General features: G+C 45.4%; 1 protein-coding gene across 1 annotated transcript in view; it reads left to right on the forward strand.

Moving 5' to 3' along the window:
* Nucleotides 1–377: 377 nt before the first annotated feature.
* The window catches only part of Odad2 (outer dynein arm docking complex subunit 2), a 115,165-nt gene continuing 97,201 nt past the window's right edge, over nt 378–18,341 (forward strand). Inside the window, exons 1-9 of the mRNA XM_048367706.1 lie at nt 378–601; nt 3,761–3,918; nt 6,248–6,437; nt 7,258–7,364; nt 7,765–7,901; nt 11,449–11,565; nt 12,428–12,624; nt 14,253–14,339; nt 16,625–16,772. Of these exons, the coding sequence (XP_048223663.1) occupies nt 378–601; nt 3,761–3,918; nt 6,248–6,437; nt 7,258–7,364; nt 7,765–7,901; nt 11,449–11,565; nt 12,428–12,624; nt 14,253–14,339; nt 16,625–16,772 (1,365 nt within the window). The remainder of the gene's footprint in view (nt 602–3,760; nt 3,919–6,247; nt 6,438–7,257; nt 7,365–7,764; nt 7,902–11,448; nt 11,566–12,427; nt 12,625–14,252; nt 14,340–16,624; nt 16,773–18,341) is intronic.

Consider the following 18,341-nt stretch of genomic DNA (forward strand, 5'->3'; position numbering starts at 1 on the left):
GTTCATACCTAAGGTTAAAATGCAGAATAAAGGAGGCTGGGAGAACTAAACCATATTGTGTGTGTGTGTGTGTGTGTGTGTGTGTGTGTGTAAAGATGGAACTAGGAACATGGAAAGGACGGGTGGTGGTGGAGAGGTCGGAAAGAATGATGAAAGGGACGATCAAAGTGCACGGTCCTCAAGAGCTGAAACCTTTCTGCACACCCGAAGACAATAAAAGGAAACTTGAAAGAAGCGCAGGATGCGCGTTGACTAAGCATAAAGTCTTGCAAATGGAAACAGTGCCAGGGGAAAGTGGGAGTTCTCTCTCTCTGTCTCTCACCTCTTCTGCTCCCCTCCAGGGCTTGCTGAGCTCGGGAGGGCGTATCCGAGGCCCCATGGGGGTGGCTCTGGCCAAGTCGGCCCAGTGGAAGGCAGCCGCATTGGGGACTGGAACCCTGGAGATCACCCCACTGAATGAGTCGATATTGAAAGAGGTTATTAAGTTTGTGGAGACGTTTGCTTATAAACATCCCCAGGAGGCCAACTTTGTTTTCGTGGAACCACTTGAGTGGAAAACCAATTTGGAGCCCTCCGCATTTGATGCGGGCTACATTGTCAGGTAAGCCACCCCGTTGTTTCTAGAATTGAACATGGTCATTGTGCATGTTTTCCTGAGTTGCTGGTGGGTTTGGGGTGGGTCACTTAGCCTCTCTGAATCTCAGCTGTCCTCCACCCTGCGTTGAACTCAGGAACTTGAAAACTGGAGGCGATCGGATGAAATCTGAGGGGGCTGCACTGGGTCAACCCAGCTAATGTGGAAATTTAAGCTCCCTTTCCCTTGGAGGAGGCCACCCTTCCCAGCATTCTTTGCTGCCTCACACGCGGCCTTCCTCCATCCACAGGACCTTGCAGATAACCAGTCGTCTGGTATGGTGACTTCCGAAGTAGCTCAAGGCTAGTGTTCTGCCACTTGAACCACAGCTTCACTTTGGGTTTTTCTGGTAGTTAATTGGAACTAAGCATCTAATGGACGCTTAGAGTGCCGGACTGGAGCAGAAAAGGCTAAGGGACAGCACTCAGGCCCAGAGTTCAAGCCTCGTTACAGGGACACCACACACACGCACACACACACACGCACACACACACACGCACACACATGCATGCGTGCATGTGCACCGTCTGACCTCATCAAAAACAATTCCCGAGGGGCTGGGGATATAGCCTAGTGGCAAGAGTGCCTGCCTCGGTATACCCGAGGCCCTAGGTTCGATTCCCCAGCACCACATATACAGAAAATGGCCAGAAGTGGCGCTGTGGCTCAAGTGGCAGAGTGCTAGCCTTGAGCGGGAAGAAGCCAGGGACAGTGCTCAGGCCCTGAGTCCAAGGCCCAGGACTGGCCAAAAAAAAAAAACAAAAAAAAAAAAAAAACAATTCCCGAAGGAAGTCTCCTCTTGAGACCGATAAAATGATTCTCGAACTCCATCTAAGAGCTGATTCGTTCTTTCCCTGGGCTCTCCTCACTCTGAATTGTGGAAGCATTTTTAATGGTCCGCTTTCTGCGTCACTCTGCTGAGGGTCACTTTCCCCCAGTGGTGGTTCTTTCGGGGTGACTACCCCAGTCTTCACAGCTTCTACCTCTTCAGGCTTTCTCTCTCTCTTTTTTTTAAACCTTTGAAAGATGATCTCATCTGCAAAATCAGTTAGAAACGTATTAACTATTTTGCACAAAGATGACATTAAAGCAGATGACAGGAAAGAAAATCGAGGTTGTCACTGTATCTGGCTTCTGGACAAATTTTATGTTCCAAGTACAAACATGACCACATCTGCTGTCTCGGGAGGCGGGGCCACTCCTTGTGTGTGTCAGGTTTTCTTTTTCTACATTTGCCCAAATGCTCTTTCGTTCTCCTTCTCTTTCACGCTCTCTCTTTGTCCAGACCTGGGCTTGAAATCCAGGGCGCAGGCGTAAGTACTGTTGGGGATTTTCTGCCCATGGCTGTTCCTCTACCACTTGACCCATCATTCGAATCGTGAAGACTTTTTTGGGCCAGATTGGCTTCACCGTGTGATCTTTCACATCGCAGTTTCCTAAGCAACTAGGATTACAGGCGTGAGTCACTGGGGCTCGGCTACTTTTTGAAAACTATTTTGCTTTATTTCTATCTGTAATATCTACATGGAGTGGCTCTCCCTCCCTCCTTCCCCGCCCCTTCCCTCCTTCTCTGTCTCTGTCTGTCTCTGTCTCTCCCTCTCTTCTCTCTGTGCCAGTCCTGGGGCTTGAACTCAGCACCTTGGTGCCGTCACTGAGCATTTTTGCTCAAGGCTAGTGCTCTACTACTTTGAGCCACAGCCCCACTCCTGCCTTTGTCAGATTTGCCTGCCCTTTCTGGCTTTGAACTGAGATCCTCACATGTCGGGCTCCTCACTAGCTCGGATTACAGGCGTGAGTCACGGGCATGGCCTCTGGCCCGGATTACATTTAAAAAATAAAAAGGCAAAGGCTGCCGTTGAAATTCAGGTCATAATAGAAAATTACAAGTGTTTCCACTCTCATCAGACCAAAGAAGGTTCAGCAGCCTCTGGCCATTTTGTGTTTATTCCGTCTAGAATGTCAACCATCTTTCTGCCACGAATTAGATGCGACGATCAATTTAAAGGGAGGAAAGGGGTTCTACTCCTTCACAGTGTACTCGGGTGTTTTGGAATGAAAGTGGACAGCTCTTCTTGTGTAAATACTTGACCTCACACCTTCTTGATTCAGAGGAAGTTAGCATTACCTACCCTGACTCTGTGAAGTCGTTCAGCTACCCCTTGTGTTGGTCTCTGCCCACATGGATGGAAATCCAAGTATATTTGGGATCTCACTTAGGCTGTATGTCACTACACGATTCTCCGCAGAGCCCATGGAAGTTTGATCAGCCTTCTTCTAGATTAGGTCAATTCGCATCTGATACTTGAAACCTCTCCTTTAGTCTCGTACGGCAAAGGTTTTCTCTTTCATTAACCCCCTTCTTTCCTTTGTGTAGAGTGTTATTAACCCAGTAGACCGGCACAACACTTTCCACATGTTCTATGATTGACCCGTAGCGAGAAGGGCTCACCTGTGTGATTCCTAAGATCCCATGCAAACATCTTTCATGCATCTTCGTTGGCAACTTAGTGAATTATGAAAGGGGACAGAAATACAGACCTAGAAGACTCAATAATTTCTGTTCAGGAGAAGTCCATTTAGAAAAAACTGCTCTTATTATCCTAATTTTATCCAAGTTAGAGAACCCAGGGTGGGGCAAATAATCCACAGAGAATATCTAGTTTTTATAACGTTTTGGTTCCTAAATACAGTGTAGCCCAGAAAACCCCTAAACACTAATTACTGTGGTGTAAAGCTTTTTGTGATCAAAATATCAACTTCCTGCACCCCAGAATGAAAGTTGCACAGAACTCGTGATGTGTGAAAAAACAAAGAGAGGTATCAGAAACCAATGCACTGTTAAAGAACCCGAACTGATTAGCTGAGTCCGGTTGTGAATTCTAGAAACCACTTAATACGTTCTTCCTGGTTATGGCCCACCACTCATAGACTGACTGCAGGTGAGCCTGACTGACGGGGTCAAGTTTGCATGGAAGCAGGAGAGAGTACTGAGCTTCCAGGTAGAGGGATTTACATTTTTGTGTGTTTTATAATGAAATAGGGGAACACGTTGTGTGAGATCTTACATTTAACTTCCATGACATCTTGGTAGATGAACTTCCCCTCTCCTCCTCCACCCTTCCTTAGTGAAACAACAGTCCAATCAGAAGAAGTTGATCCGCATACACAGCCTTTATTAGAGCTGTGTGGACCACAGATCAAGGTGAGAAGCTTTGGCCAACTGTCACAAGTGTTGCGCATCGCCCAAGGTACACAGCTGGAGGAAGCCCAAGCATGTATTGAAGGTAATACTTACCCTCCACTCTGGAATGTGAACGTTTAGAAATATGATCTTGGGTAAGACCATTTATTGCAGTCTCTTGACAAAATATCCACAAGGCTGAAAGGTGAAACACAGGTACCCGGTTCATGAAAATGTAATTCATGTTCCTTGGCTGAACTGTTAGACTCATATCAAATTTCCACTTGCAAGTGAAAAGACTAGTCCCTTGCCATTCGTAGGAGTTCTAATTTTAGCCTGTATTTCAAGAAAACCTTCTCAGCTTTGCGAAAACCCGGCAGCCGGTAGCCTGCAGAATCACAAGAAATACCTAATTATAGGTAATGTGTGCATGCATTTTGTGCTGTTAGGATAACTTGACTAGTGGATTGTAGGCGTGAAGTACCCGAATTCTACCCATTTCTCCTGTGAGGACCGAAGATGTTCATTTTTTTTTTAAAGGTGTCAATTTTAGAAGGGCAGCTTCTCTTTAGCTCCTGACTCCTTTTCATGGTTTGGAAACAGGGTCTTACCATGTAGTCCAGGCCAGCCTCAAACTTGTGATCTTCTTGCACCTGCTTCTGGTGCTAGGATTATAAGCAGGCGCGACCATAGCTCTTCAGCTGTCTGTGCGTTAAAGCTGCTTTCCTGAGGAGGGCAGACACCTGAGCACAAAGCGGGATTCGTGATGGGAGTTATGAGGCGTCATACGCCCACCGGCTGCTCTAAACCCTTGTGTTGTGCTTGCCCTTCCTGGAAGAGGTAAGACTCAGCTGTAGCACTCAGGCCCACTCTGCACGTGATCTACATAAGGCCATGTGGTAATCAGGGTTTTTTTTGTCTTACCTTAGAATGTATCCACTTTGTTTTTTTGTTTCCTTTTTTTGCTGGTCTTGAGGCTCAAACTCTGGGCCTGCGTGCTGTGCTGTCCCTGACCCGCGTTTTGCTCAAGGCTGGCACTCTTCTACCTGAGCCACAGCACCACTTTTGGCTTTTTCTGTAATTAATTGGAGATAAGAGTCTCACAGACTTTCCTACCCTGGCTGGCTTTGAACCACGCTCCTCAGATCTCAGCCTCCTGGGTAGCTGGGATTCTAGGCGTGGCCCACTATGCATTTTTTTTTTATAAAGACTTGAGGTCACATCCATGAAGTTGAGAGCAAAGCTCCGGGAACAATGGCTGGTTCTGTGGGCTGCTTCCCCTCCCGCTCAGCAGCTCGTTCTTGCAGAAAGAGCTTGGAGAAAACTCTGGGGCCATAACCCATTCCAGCGAGAGAATTAACACCATCGTGTCAGTCATGTCACACTTCCTGAATTAGTCCCGTGGGCATTTGTCCCTCCCTGTCCAGTCAATACAATACGTGGTTTCAGTTTCTTGTATTGTTCCATTCCAAGATTCTTTCCCCCTGCTTCAACTGTAGTCACTGTGACACTGGCCGCATGCTCTTTTCAGTATCTTTAGGTTCGGATATCACAGGTACTTGAATATTCTGGTTCAAGTGTAACAGTGATTAAGTTTCCCAGTGGCAGCATCAGAGAGGCCTTGAGAATGCAGATTGCGGGTGGTAGGGAGGCTGGAGAGGCCCGGAGGCCGTGAGCGGCCTGCTGCCCAGGAAAGGAAGCCTGCCTGAGCTTGGAGCACCCGCGCGCGCGCGCGCACACACACACACACACACACAGACACACACACACACACAGACACACACACACAGATGTGTACAGTTTGAGTGATGGTTCCTCTAATGTGATGGGTATTTCTCTCTCTTCAATTTTGCATATATTAATTGAATGTCTATTATGAATAATACTCTGTAGAGAGTGGAAGGGAGGAAAGGGGGAAGGAAGGAAATGAAGGAAGAAAGGAAAGGAAAGGAAAGAAGGATGGAGAGAGGGAAGAAGGGAGGGGGAGAGAGGGAGGAGGGGTGGAGAAAAGGAAGGGAGGAAGGGGAGGAAGGAAAGAAGGAAGGAAGGAAAGGACGGAAGGAGAGAGAAGAAAAGAGGTATAATCCTAACTATTCAGGAAGGAAAGGAAAGGAAAAAGAGAGGGAGAGAGAGAGAGGTGGGAGGGTTGTAAGGAAGGAGGGAAGGAGGGAGGGAGGAAAGGTAGGCGGGTCCCTCTTGGTCTTGATCCTTTTGGGTAGGTGCAGCATACAGATAACATTCAGGGACCACTAAGGAAGTTTCCTAAGGACAGTAGACTCTCAGGAGTAGAGATGAATTGGCATTGGGTCAATCAAAGGGAGTGAATGAAAGAAACGCCTTTAAGGCACTATGATAGATGTCTTGGTCTTTGTGTTTGTCCCACTAGAAGACAAGAGATGAATGATTATGGTTTTCTGTTTGTTTGTTGCCAGCTAACAGAGATCCTGTAGTAAAGATTCTGGGTGCAGAATATGGTACAGGAAAAGAAGAATCCATGGCTCTGAGTATTCTTGGTTCCATTACTGGCGACGATGAGGAAAGTCAGATTAAGATGAGTCTTGCCATCCTACTGAAGCAACTTGATCTGCACCTGCTCAATCACTCCCTCAAACACATTGAGCTGTGAGTCTTCGTACAGGAAACCTTTCACACTTAGTGACAAAAATTGCTCTCAAGCGTTGAGAGAACAGAAAAACAAAACCTGAAGCTGGGCACCAGTGGCTCCCACCTGTAATCCTAACTGCTTGGTAGGCCGAGAGCAGATCTGAGGACTGCAGTTTGGAGCCAGCCCAGGCAAGAAAGTCCTTGAGACTTTTATCTCCAATTAACCACCAAGAGAAACCAGAAGTGGAGCTGGTGCTAGAGAGCCTTGAACAACAAGGCCAAAAAAGCTCAGGAATAGCACCCAGGCCTTGAGTTCAAGTCCCAGGACAATTCAACAGTTGCTACTACATTATCACACTACATTGTAATAGAACATTTACATTTTACTGGAACAAAACATTTGATTTTTGACAGATTTATTTGTTCTCAGTGCTACAAACGAGAACTTGCAGCTAACATTGCTTAAAGGGTGTAATGAGATTTCATCTAACCCTGGAGCAAGAGGATTTTCACACTCAATGTCATTACAAAAGCTTTTAAATTAAGGTCAAATATCATGTAAGAGTCTGAGTAATCCAAAATAGGTTCCTGTTTTTCTAGTGTGGGGAGTAGGATATTATCATTAATCAAGGATATGAATGGTTGAGCATTCCTAATGTTACATTCACCAGGAATCCCTTTACATTTTGACAATAGTTAAAAGTTTATAACAAATGCTGAACAATCTTGATTTTTTTTTTAAAAGAAACACTTTTTCCCTGGTATGGTGGAATAGGTTTATTTATTCCTGTAGGTTTTGTTTTCAAGCACTTAAACTCATTTTAAACATACATTTCAGAGAAATACACTTAAACCCTGGAACTGTTAAGGAAGATATAGAACTGCTGAGGAGCTGTTCAGGGAAAGGAGACCATACGGCCTTGGAATCTATCGAATATACCTCAGGTGTGCATCTTCTCAGATGTGTTTTGTATCGTTTATATTTTTATGATTATAATTAGGTTGCACTAATCCCTTTAGAATCTCAACAAATAAGCTTGCTGTGGTGGTATACGCCTCTAATCCAGCTAGGGGAAGGCTTAGGTAAAAGGATTGTGATCTGAGGCTGGGCTTGGGCAAAAACACGGGGCCCTACCTTAAAAGTAACTAAGGCAGAAATTAGCCAAGGGCATGCATGGCTCAAGCGGTAGAGCGCCTCGCCTACCACCTGTGAGACCCTGAGTTCAAAGCCCCAAGCTGCATGCTCTCCGCAGGTGACATTTTGACACTATTGATTTTGTTGAAACCCACGCATTTTACGGAACTCTTAAGTTGACTCCTATTGGCCCTTGATGATTGGTTTCAGATTATGAATATTCAAATGGATGTCGCGCTCCACCTTGGAGGCAAATTCACGGGGAAATGTGCTACGTGCTAGTCAAGCCACACGATGCGGAAATTTTGTGCATTACTTGCAGCGCAGAAGGAGTATTCTTAAATGGCGTAAGTAGGTTTTGGGTTGTTTACTATTACAAATGTTCCTAAGGAATGTACCTCAAATAAATACGGCACCTGCCCACTCAGATTCATGGCACCGCCATGCACAATTAGCCAAGCTATGGAAATAGTACACCTGCCTCACCGCCGATGAACGGGCTAAGAACCTGTGGTGTGTATGCACAGTGGAACAGTATTCAGTCATAAAGAAGAATGAAATGATGTCGTTTGCAGGGAAATGGATGCATGTGGAACCAGTAAACCAGGTTCAGAAAGATGATGGTCACATGTCCTCTCTCATGTGTGGATGCTAGACCTAAAATAGAAACATAAGCACAGACAGGGTCATGTGTGGGTATATGTGTGTATGTATAATCATCCACTGGCCTGAATACAGTGTGTACATGCACGTGTGGCACACCATGATAAGCATGTATAGGGACTCGTGGAAGGGGTGCAGAAGAATGGTGAGGGCGTAGTCCTGTTAATCTATGCATTTATGACAATGGGATGAGGCCGCTTGATGAGCGTGGAACCATCGAGCGCCACTGCTCCAGGTACACTGCCTGCAGAAATGAACGTGGCAACATGAATTCCTCTTGTACAGCTGATGATGCTAATTAAAAATAACTATGTAAGAAAACTTGTGTTTTGCACCGTCGTTGCTGATTTGTGTTTTAGTGACCATTCGAGACGGTGGCTGTTTATGAAACAGACACAGATTTCTTTGCTGCGTATTTTCCGGGCAAATCCTACAGTGTGAGGATCAGCTTTGCTGTTGATGGTCCCAGGTCATTAAACCAGCCTTCTAGGAAATGGGCGTGCTGGGGGCCAGTGGCTCACACCTGTAATCCTAGCTACTCAGGACTCTCACATCTGGGATCATGGCTTTAACACCACCCTGGACAGGAAAGCTCATGAGACTCATCTCCAATTAACCACCAGAAAGTCAGGAGTGGAGCTGTGGCTCGAGTGGTAAAGTGGCAGCTTTGAGAAAAACCACCCAAGTAAAGACTAGAGTTCAAGCCCTTGTACTAGCACACACACACACACACACACACACACACACACGAGACAGAAAGACAGAGATAGAGACAGAGACAGAGAGAGGAGAGAGAGAAAGAGAGAAAACAGAAAAGGGCTTTAAACAAGTCACCTGTTCCACTCTGTACAACTAAAGCATCAGCCAGGCATGGTTGGCTACTCAGGAGGCTGAGATCTGAGGCTCATGGTTCCAAGCCAATCCCACCCGGAAAGTCCTTGAGACTCTTATCTCCAATTAACCACCGAAAGGCCGGACGTGGAGGCGGCTCAAGTGGCAGAGCACACCTGCCTTGGGTACCACAGCTCAGGGACAGCCCCCGGGCCCTGAGCTCAAGCCCACTGAAAACCAGGGAGAAAAAAAGAAAACTGAAACATCTTCAACGTCATTTATGATTAATTCAAGGATGTGTTCTAGGAATGGAAGGAAAGAAAAGCAAGGGTCCAGAGGCCTGCAGAATCCCTCCCTGAGACCCGAGGGGGTGGGCATCTGTGCTAGACGCACAGGGAGGCAGGGCGTGGGGTAGGGAGAGGGTGGAGTGGATGCTGCCCAGGGTTGGTACCTCAGGAGCCCAGAGAAGGATCCTGGTAGAGTGGACAGAACCTTAGAAGATGGAGCCTTAGAAGAGGGGCCTGGTCTGGGCTTGGGGAATTGGAACCCACTGTAGCTATTGGGAGTCTTGGCACTGCCAGTGTTGTGGGGTGGCTTAGTGGGAGTTGGCAAACACAAGTATGCCCTTTCTCCATCTGCCAGCCTTTAGTCCTCCTTCAGCTTCCTGTTGACCCGGCCTAACCTGAGCTGGCAAAGGAGAAATTCTGTTTGCAGGTCCCCGGCCCGAAGGTCCCCAAGCAGTGGCTAACTGGGTGGTCTTCCAGCTGAGGGCTCTGCGACCCACAGCCAGAGTCTCTGGGATTCCTGGTGTTAGAGAGGAGGCGCTTAGCCGTCTCCTCTGCCACCTCGGCCCCCGCAACGTTCACGGTAACCTTGGGACTCAAGCAAATTCCCAGCAGGGATTCTAGCTGACATCTTGGTTGTTTGGGGAGAGCCCCCATTTTTGGCGTGTGTCCCTCTCCAAATGCTGTCTCCATGTTGACTGGCAGGCATCTTTCCCTGCACAGATCAAGTTTTGTTTCCATCAAAGGCTATTGTTTTATATGCACACAACTTGGTAGAGAGACTTCTAAAAACTAAAAGATGAAGATGATAAAAAGATTTGATCATTGCAAAGGAAGTTGAAAGCACAACAGTGTGTGTGTGTGTGTGTGTGTGTGTGTGTGTGTGTCTGTGTGTGTGTGATCTCTCTCATGGTAGATTAATGAGGTAGAGGTCTGATGCCTATCTCATAATAACCAGATCAAAAAAGGGCTGAAGGTGAGCTTTAAGTGCTGGAGCTCCTGTTTGACAAGTGAGAATCAAACTCCAGTGCAACCCAACAAAATTAAACATTCTAAAAAGTTAAAAGAACCAGGCCCTGCTGACTCATCTCTGTAACCCTAGCTACTCAGGAGGCTGAGATCCGAGGTTCGAGGTCTGAAGTCAACTGGGTGGAAACGTCTGTGAGATTCTTATCTCCAATTAACCACCAGAAAACCATACATGGAGCTGTGGCTCAAAGTGGTAGACTGTTTGCCTTGACTGCAAAACCTCAGGGGCAGTGCCCAGGCTCTGAGTTCAAGGCCCATGAGTGAGAGGAACAAAAGCTAAAAGAATAAAGGGACAAGGATGAGAAGGAAATGAGTAAGCAGGAATTGGGCTAGAGGTAGAGGGGCAGATGAATACCTGATGGGCAGAGATGGTCACTGTAGAAAATGAGCCGATCGCAACCACACTGCCCAGAGCGCAAGCGTGGAGTGCAGTGCACAGAAGTAGGCGTTTCTCCGGTGAGATTCCAATCTTGAGACCTTTTGTGATGTCACTAACCGAGGCTCTTCATGAAGCCATGATGCATTTTCACAGTAGAGGAGAAGGGAAGGAAAGGAGTTCCCATTTCTCTGCTGAGTAGCAGAGCTCTGTGTGCCTGTGGCAGGTACTTCTGTGCTGGATGGATGGATGGATGGATGAAAGGAGCGGCGGGGGAGGGAATGGGTGGATGAATGTAAGGAAGAATGGATGGGTAGGTAGAGGAAGGGATGGACGGGGCATGTATGTAGGTATGTGTAGATGAAGGAATGGATGGATGGATGGATAAAGGGTTAGCCTGTGCATCTCATTGACAAACATTCATCAATTCATCGATGACAGGCTTGAGGAACATGTTTCTTTCCAAGGGCCATTGGGGTATTGATAACTCCCTTTGAGGGCCATACAGAGTCACAGATGGGCCCTGGGCAGCTGACGAGAGCTTACGTGTCTGTCCTGTCATGTGACAAATGATTTCTAGAGCCTCTCTGCCAGGAGATACCCTGCTTCTGCTAGAGAAGAAGCTAATATGTATGCTTGATTTGTTATCAGTGGTCAAGTTCTCACCTTGCTATTATTTTAATCACATCACCAAACTTTTTCTCCCGAAAGGGCAAAACAGAAGATGAGGGAGAAATTGATTATGAGAGAAAAGGTGAAATTTACAAAGACCTTGTTGAAATTTTAAGAGACAAATCATCAGTATTTTCAGAAAACATGTCTAAACAGGTAAGTTTTATAGTCTCTTTTGGAGTTCTGCCATTTGATTTTTAACTTGACCATAACTTCATGTAATCTGAATATTTGAGAGTGATGTTTTCTTTTTATTTTTGGACACTCATTTTAATGTAAGATAATTGATATTGTAAAGGTAGTATTGTTTTAGGTTTTTTTTCTTTCAAAATCTTACTTTCAGGGGCTGGGGATATAGCCTAGTGGCAAGAGTGCCTGCCTCGGATACACGAGGCTCTAGGTTCGATTCCCCAGCACCACATATACAGAAAACGGCCAGAAGCGGCGCTGTGGCTCAAGTGGCAGAGTGCTAGCCTTGAGCGGGAAGAAGCCAGGGACAGTGCTCAGGCCCTGAGTCCAAGGCCCAGGACTGGCCAAAAAAAAAAAAAAAAATCTTACTTTCACAAGCTAGGAGCTGGGAAAACACGCCTATGAATTCTAGCTGCTCAAGAGGCTGAGATCTGAGAATCATGGTTCAAAGCCAGCCTAGGCAGGAAAATCGGTTACAATCTTAGCTCCAGTTAAGTACCAAAAAGCCAGAAATGGAGCTATGACCCTGTGGCCTAGGACTAGGAAGGAAGGAAGAATAAAGAGGAGGGAGGGAGAGAGGGAGAAAGAAAGAACAAAGAAAGGAGAGAAAGAGAAAAGGGAGAGAGAAGAAGGAAGGAAAGAAACAGGGGAAGAATGGAAGGAAGGAAGAAGGAAAGAAAGAAAAACAATGAGGTAGGGAGGAAAGGAAGGAGGGAGGGAAGGAGGAAGGGAGGGAGGGAGGCTGGTTGCCTTTAGGCATCTGAGACTTTCCTGGCAGGTAAGTCAGAAGTGACACCATTGTTAAAATGCTGTTTATGCTTTTATACAGGAGAGTAAACTCAGCGAAGAACAACAAAGTAACACCAATGAAACCTCGCAGAAGGATGAAACATCTACCTCCCAGAAAACTGCAGCTAGTTCAGACATCAGTAAACTAGAGAAGACCCAAATGGACTTTGAGAAGAGTCAAATGACTAAGAGATTGCAGCCAAGCTTAAACTGGAAGACCTCTGTGGATTTAAAAGAGTACGTGAGCTTTTGCATGGCGGCGGGGGGTGGGGTGGGGGGGTGGGGGTTCTGATTCCTCTGTGACCATCTCCCGTTGGCCTAGTTGTTCCTGGAACTTTATGTCATGGGAGAAGAATGTAAGGCACATCTTGACAGGTCCCTCCAGGGCACCCTGTCCCCTCTGCCCCCCTCTGCCCCCTCTGACGGCAGATTTCCTATCCATACCTCCACCTGACCACAGCAGTGCTGGTGTCCACGGAGGGAGGAGAGCATGGGAGAGAGTAGCTTGTGAGTCGGGACAAGTAAGCCATGGGGAAGGGATGCCAAGCCTGGAGAATTAACACTGAAATGCAAGCCTAGTCGATGACAGTTCCATGGAGTTAGTTATTCAGAGAAAAGTCTGTGGAGGACGTTCTACGGAGTTCTTCAGAGCAACTTTCCGAGTGGCAGTGTCTCTCCATCGGCACCATTTTCATACTATGGAAAAGGTAGTCTCCACAGCGTTGACAGGCCTAGGAGTTGATGAATGTATGATCTAAGGACTTCTAATACTGACCCATTCTAACAATGGTACCTCAGGGCTCAAACACTTAACATGTGGGCCTTTGGAAGAACACTCTAGATCCAAACTATAGCAAACACTTTTTAAAACTTGGCCAATAGCTTGCAAATTTTAGTTTATGTTTTTTTGGGGGAGCGGGGGCGGGGAGTGGGGAGTCCTGGGGCTTGAACTCGGGGCCTGGGTGCTGTCCCTGAGCTTGTGCTCAGAGCTAGAGGTCTACAACTTGAGCCACACCTGTTCTGGCTTTTCGGGTTGTTAATTGGAGACAAGAGTCTCACAGACTTTCCTGACTGGGATGGCTTTGAACCCCAGTCCTCAGATCTCAGCCTCCTGAGTAGCTAGGATTACAGATATGTACCCCTGGCTGTAGTTAATGTTTCCTATTGCTTTATGGTTGGGGTTGTAACTGATCCCAGTTGGTGACATGGAGAGCCCTACCTGCTGGAATTCCAAGACTCCCCGGCCAGTTCTGCTTTAGGAGTAATTTCCATGAGCTGCCAGGAAGAAGAGCTGCGGAGCTTTTCTGATTCTCATTGATTTTGCTGTTTGATCTTTGTGACTCTGTAAGAAATTGACTGACAATGATCAGCCTCTGGATCACTCTGCTAACCAGGATGTGAATTAAAATACTGCCTTCTCTGCTTACTCGTGTTTTCAATTATGCATTGCCAATATGAATATTGAATGAAAGCTAAGTGTGTACTGAAGACTGTGGAAATCCTCCCAGTACCTGGAAACCAGGTGCTCGCTGGGGAAAAGAATCCATAGGCAACTGGAAAGGAGAGAAGTCAGTACTCAGAACAGACATGGTGAAGAGCCCACCCAATAGCAGCTGGTGAAGGCCTCTTGCCATTACACGCACGGGACAAAGTGCTTCTTCAGTGTATGATATGCAGAGCTGTACTCGAGAACAGAGGTAAGGCTAGAGCTCACCCTTCTTGTGTCAGGAAAACCCAAGATGATGGACCATTTGTATCCACTTCCCTGTTATTTCTTACACAGTGGCGTAAAGTAATAAATGATACTCTATATGATAGGTATGCAAATATGTGCTATTTATTTTTATTATTTTTATTTTTATTAGACACAGAGGCTCTTTAAAAGACACTCAGGAGGAAAAACATGGAAAGGCTCGTGCATCCGTGTCCCTTGGAAGAGCACAGTTACTTCGGTATGTTTCTGTTGATTAGTACCTTTGAACAATGGGCTAATTATGCCGTCACAATGAAATGATAATATTGAATTTCTTTAAATACATGTGCTGGGTTTCTTTCTAAGGTAGGGTTATTTGCAACGGAGGGTCTGAGGGTAATTAGTTGACTCCAGGGAAAGAATTGCATTTAATAGAAAGGCCAGAGCAGTACGTGTTAGAGATAGGGGACTCCATGCTGATCCCTGTCTCAGCGTAGTCTTCACCTGCGGAATGATGTCGTCTCTCTGCACCTCCCGTGGCTCACCAGGAACCACGCTGGGAACATTGCATACCAGGCTAGTCTATGGCCTTGGAACAGTCAGGATGCACTGACTCCCAAAGCGACATCTTCTGTCTGCGCCTCCCTCGCGCACCGCGAAGTATTCTTCCAATTCTAAAGAACCATATATGATTGGTGGTTTAAAGAGTCAACATGAGACCAGTTAGCAAATATCTTACTTGATTTTCAGTTCAACAAAAAGTGCTATGTCTGTTGGCCGCCTCGATTAGAGTTTCATGGTGGTATTGGTAGAAATGGCAGATCCCAAATTGCAAAATGTGTGTATACCTGGGGGAAAAAAAGACTTTAAGGTGTTTGTGTTATTTTTACTTTATGGTTCGCTGTTATTAAAGTATTTACTTTGTTCTTTAAACTCTGTGTTTTGAAATAATTGTGGATAGGGAGAGTGCGAGAGTGATCTCATATTTGTCACCAATTTCCCCAAAGCATGGGGGTTAACCTTGGTATAATGCATGTCTTTTACCACATGGGTAGATTTGTACGATGAACATCACCAAATGGAACTTCTTCATGTTATTTCTCCTTTATACCCACTTGTGGGGCTTGAACTCAGGGCCTGGGCACTGTCCTTGAGCTTTTTGCTAAAGGTAGCACTCTACCACTTTGAGCCACAGCTCCATTTCCAGTTTCTAGGTGGTTACTTGCAGATGAGTCTCATAGCTTTCCATGCCTGGGCTGGCTTTGAACTGTGATCTACAGATCTGAGCGTCCTGAGTGGCAAGAAGTACAGGGGTGAGCCACCAGGTCCTGGTAATCTTACCCCTTCATTAACAAACCTATCTGCCTTTACTAAGCCATTTCTAACTCCCAGCAACTGCTAATCTCTTTTCCATGTCTATAATTTTGTCACTTTGAGACTGTCATACAAATAGTACCATGAATTTTTCATCACCATAATACCTTGGGATGTATCCAAGCGTTGTATGGATCAATACCTACCTCTTCTTTTTGCTGATGACTGGTCCCTGGAATGGGTGGACTGTAATTGTCTTAGCCATTCCCCACTGGAAGGATATTTTTGTTGTGGAAAGTTTTTGTTTTTGTTCTGCTCTTTTCTTTTGTGCCAGGCCTGGGGCATGAACTCAGGGCTGTGTACTGAGCCTGAGCTTTTACCACTCAAAGCTAGTACTCTATCACCTAAATCACAACTCCACTTCTGGATTTTTTTTTGTTAGTTAACTCAAGATAAGCGTCTCATAGACCTTCCTTCCCAGGTTGGCTTTGAACTGTGAGCCTCAGTGTCCTGAGTAGCTAGGATTACAGGTGTGAGCCACAAGTGCCGGGCCTTATTGGAAGTTTTTTAATTCTACAAATAAAGCTTCCATGAATAATCATATGCAGGTCTTTGTCTGAGTTTAAATCCCTAGAGTTGGTGCCTACCTCTTTTTATACCATATAAATTTAATTTTAGGTTAACTAATTTATTTACTTTTTAGTTGTATGGGGGTTTAAGTTCAGGGCCTCATGCTTGCTGGGCAGCCATTGTACCATTGAACAACACTCTCAGCCCTTTCCTTCCTTTTAAAATCCTCTTCGTCAAACATCTTTTGAATTGGCATATTTAGGTCATTTGCTGTTAATGTAATTATTGATATCTTAGGGCCTAAGCTTGCCATTTCATAATTGTTTTTTAATTTCTTCCATTTTTCCTTGTTGCTTTGTCTCTGTATTTCTGCGGAATTCTTGGATCCTTCTTAGAATTACACTCTAACTTGGTGATGCTTTTTGTGGGATTTCCCCTCCCCCCTGCCTTTTTCTGTATAACCATTTCCAGTGTATGCCCTAAGTATTATGTAACTGATACATAACTTACCAAAATTTACTAGTGTTGATGTTATCGAACAGAATGAGTTATGGAAACTTTGACTCCCTTGTAGAACTCTGTAGCCTGTCTGTTGCTTACATATGTGCTACAACATATGCGCCACACTGCAGATTGTATGTGGTGATTTCTTGTTCTCAGCAAGAGCATTGACAAGATCGAGGAGACCATCAGCGAGAGCTCTTCAGAGAGCGAGGAAGACGAAGAACCTGCAGATCATCGCCAGGAAGCCAATGCAGATTTGCCATCGGAATACTGGCAAATCCAGAAGTTGGTGAAATATCTAAAGGTAAGAAAGACCTCTTGTTTTTTTAAAAATTTTTATTGTCAAACTGATATACAGAGCAGTTACAGTTTCATACATTAGGCATTGGATACATTTCTTGTACTGTTTGTTACTTCCTCCCTCATTCCCCCCTCCCCCCTTCCCCTTTCGCTTCCCCACCATGAGTTGTTCAGTTCATTTACACTAAACAGTTTTGCAAGTATTGCTTTTGTAATCATTTGTCTTTTTTACCCTCTGTCTCTCTCTTTTTTTTTTTTTTTTGCCAGTCCTGGGCCTTGGACTCAGGGCCTGAGCACTGTCCCTGACTTCTTTTTGCTCAAGGCTAGCACTCTGCCACTTGAGTCACAGCGCCACTTCTGGCCATTTTCTGTATATGTGGTGCTGGGGAATCAAACCCAGGGCTTCAAGTATACGAGGCAAGTGCTCTTGCCACTAGGCTATATCCCCAGCCCCACCCTCTGTCTCTTGATTTTGGTATTCCCTTACAGTTTCTTAGTTCTAATACCTGTATACATGGTTTCCAGTGTACTCAGATAAGATACAGAGATAGTGCAGGTACAACCACAGAAAGGGGATACAAGAGGATCATCAACAATAGAAGCTACGGTTTCACATGGCATGTTGAAAGTAATTACAACAGTGATATAACAGTCGTTTCCATAACATGGAGTTCATTTCATTTAGCATCATCTTTTGTGTTCATAAGTGTATAGCTATTAGGCTCTTGTGATCCTCTGCTGTGACTAGCCTAAACCTGTGCTAATTATTCCCAATAAGGGAGACCATAGAGTCCATGTTTTTTTGGGTCTGGCTCACTTCACTTAGTATAATTTTTTCCAAGTCCTTCCATTTCCTTACAAATGGGGCAATGTCATTCTTTCTGATGGAGGCATAAAATTCCATTGTGTATATGTACCACATTTTCCTGATCCATTTGTCTATTGAGGGGCATCTGGGTTGGTTCCAAATTCTAGCTATGACAAATTGTACTGCGATGAACATTGTTGTGCTGGTGGCTTTAGTGTGTTCTTGTTTGTAGACCTCTTGTTTTGTACAGTGTCTATCTGAGTCTTTTCCTCAACATATATAGTATGTATACATATGTAATTTTTTTCTACGAACTTTATTACATTTCACTTTCAGATATGAATGAGAAGTCGTCTTTTTATTTGTCTGTCATGGGGCTTGAATTCAGGGCCTTGGGACTGTCTCTGAAGTTTTCATTCAAGGCGAGTGCTCTACTACTTTGACCCACAGCACCACTTCTGGTTTTCTGGTGGTTAATTGGAGTTAAGAGTCTCATGGACTTTCCTGCCTGGACTGGCTTCACACTGTGATCCTCAGATCTCAGCCTCCTGAGTAGCTAGGGTTACAGGCGTGAGCCACCAGTGTCTGGCTTCTTTGTTGAGAAGCAACGGGAAAGGTCTTAGAGTGAGGCTCCCGGGGCCCAGCCCTTTCTCCTGACATGGCAGATAGCATGCATTGTGATGTACCACCATTTTATAATTCGCAGTACCATGTGATGAAAAGAGCATAGATTTTGGAAGATGGACTTAGGATAAATTTTAACTG

The sequence above is a fragment of the Perognathus longimembris genome, chromosome 18 (genome assembly GCF_023159225.1).
Source record: "Perognathus longimembris pacificus isolate PPM17 chromosome 18, ASM2315922v1, whole genome shotgun sequence".
Lineage (NCBI taxonomy): Eukaryota > Metazoa > Chordata > Mammalia > Rodentia > Heteromyidae > Perognathus > Perognathus longimembris.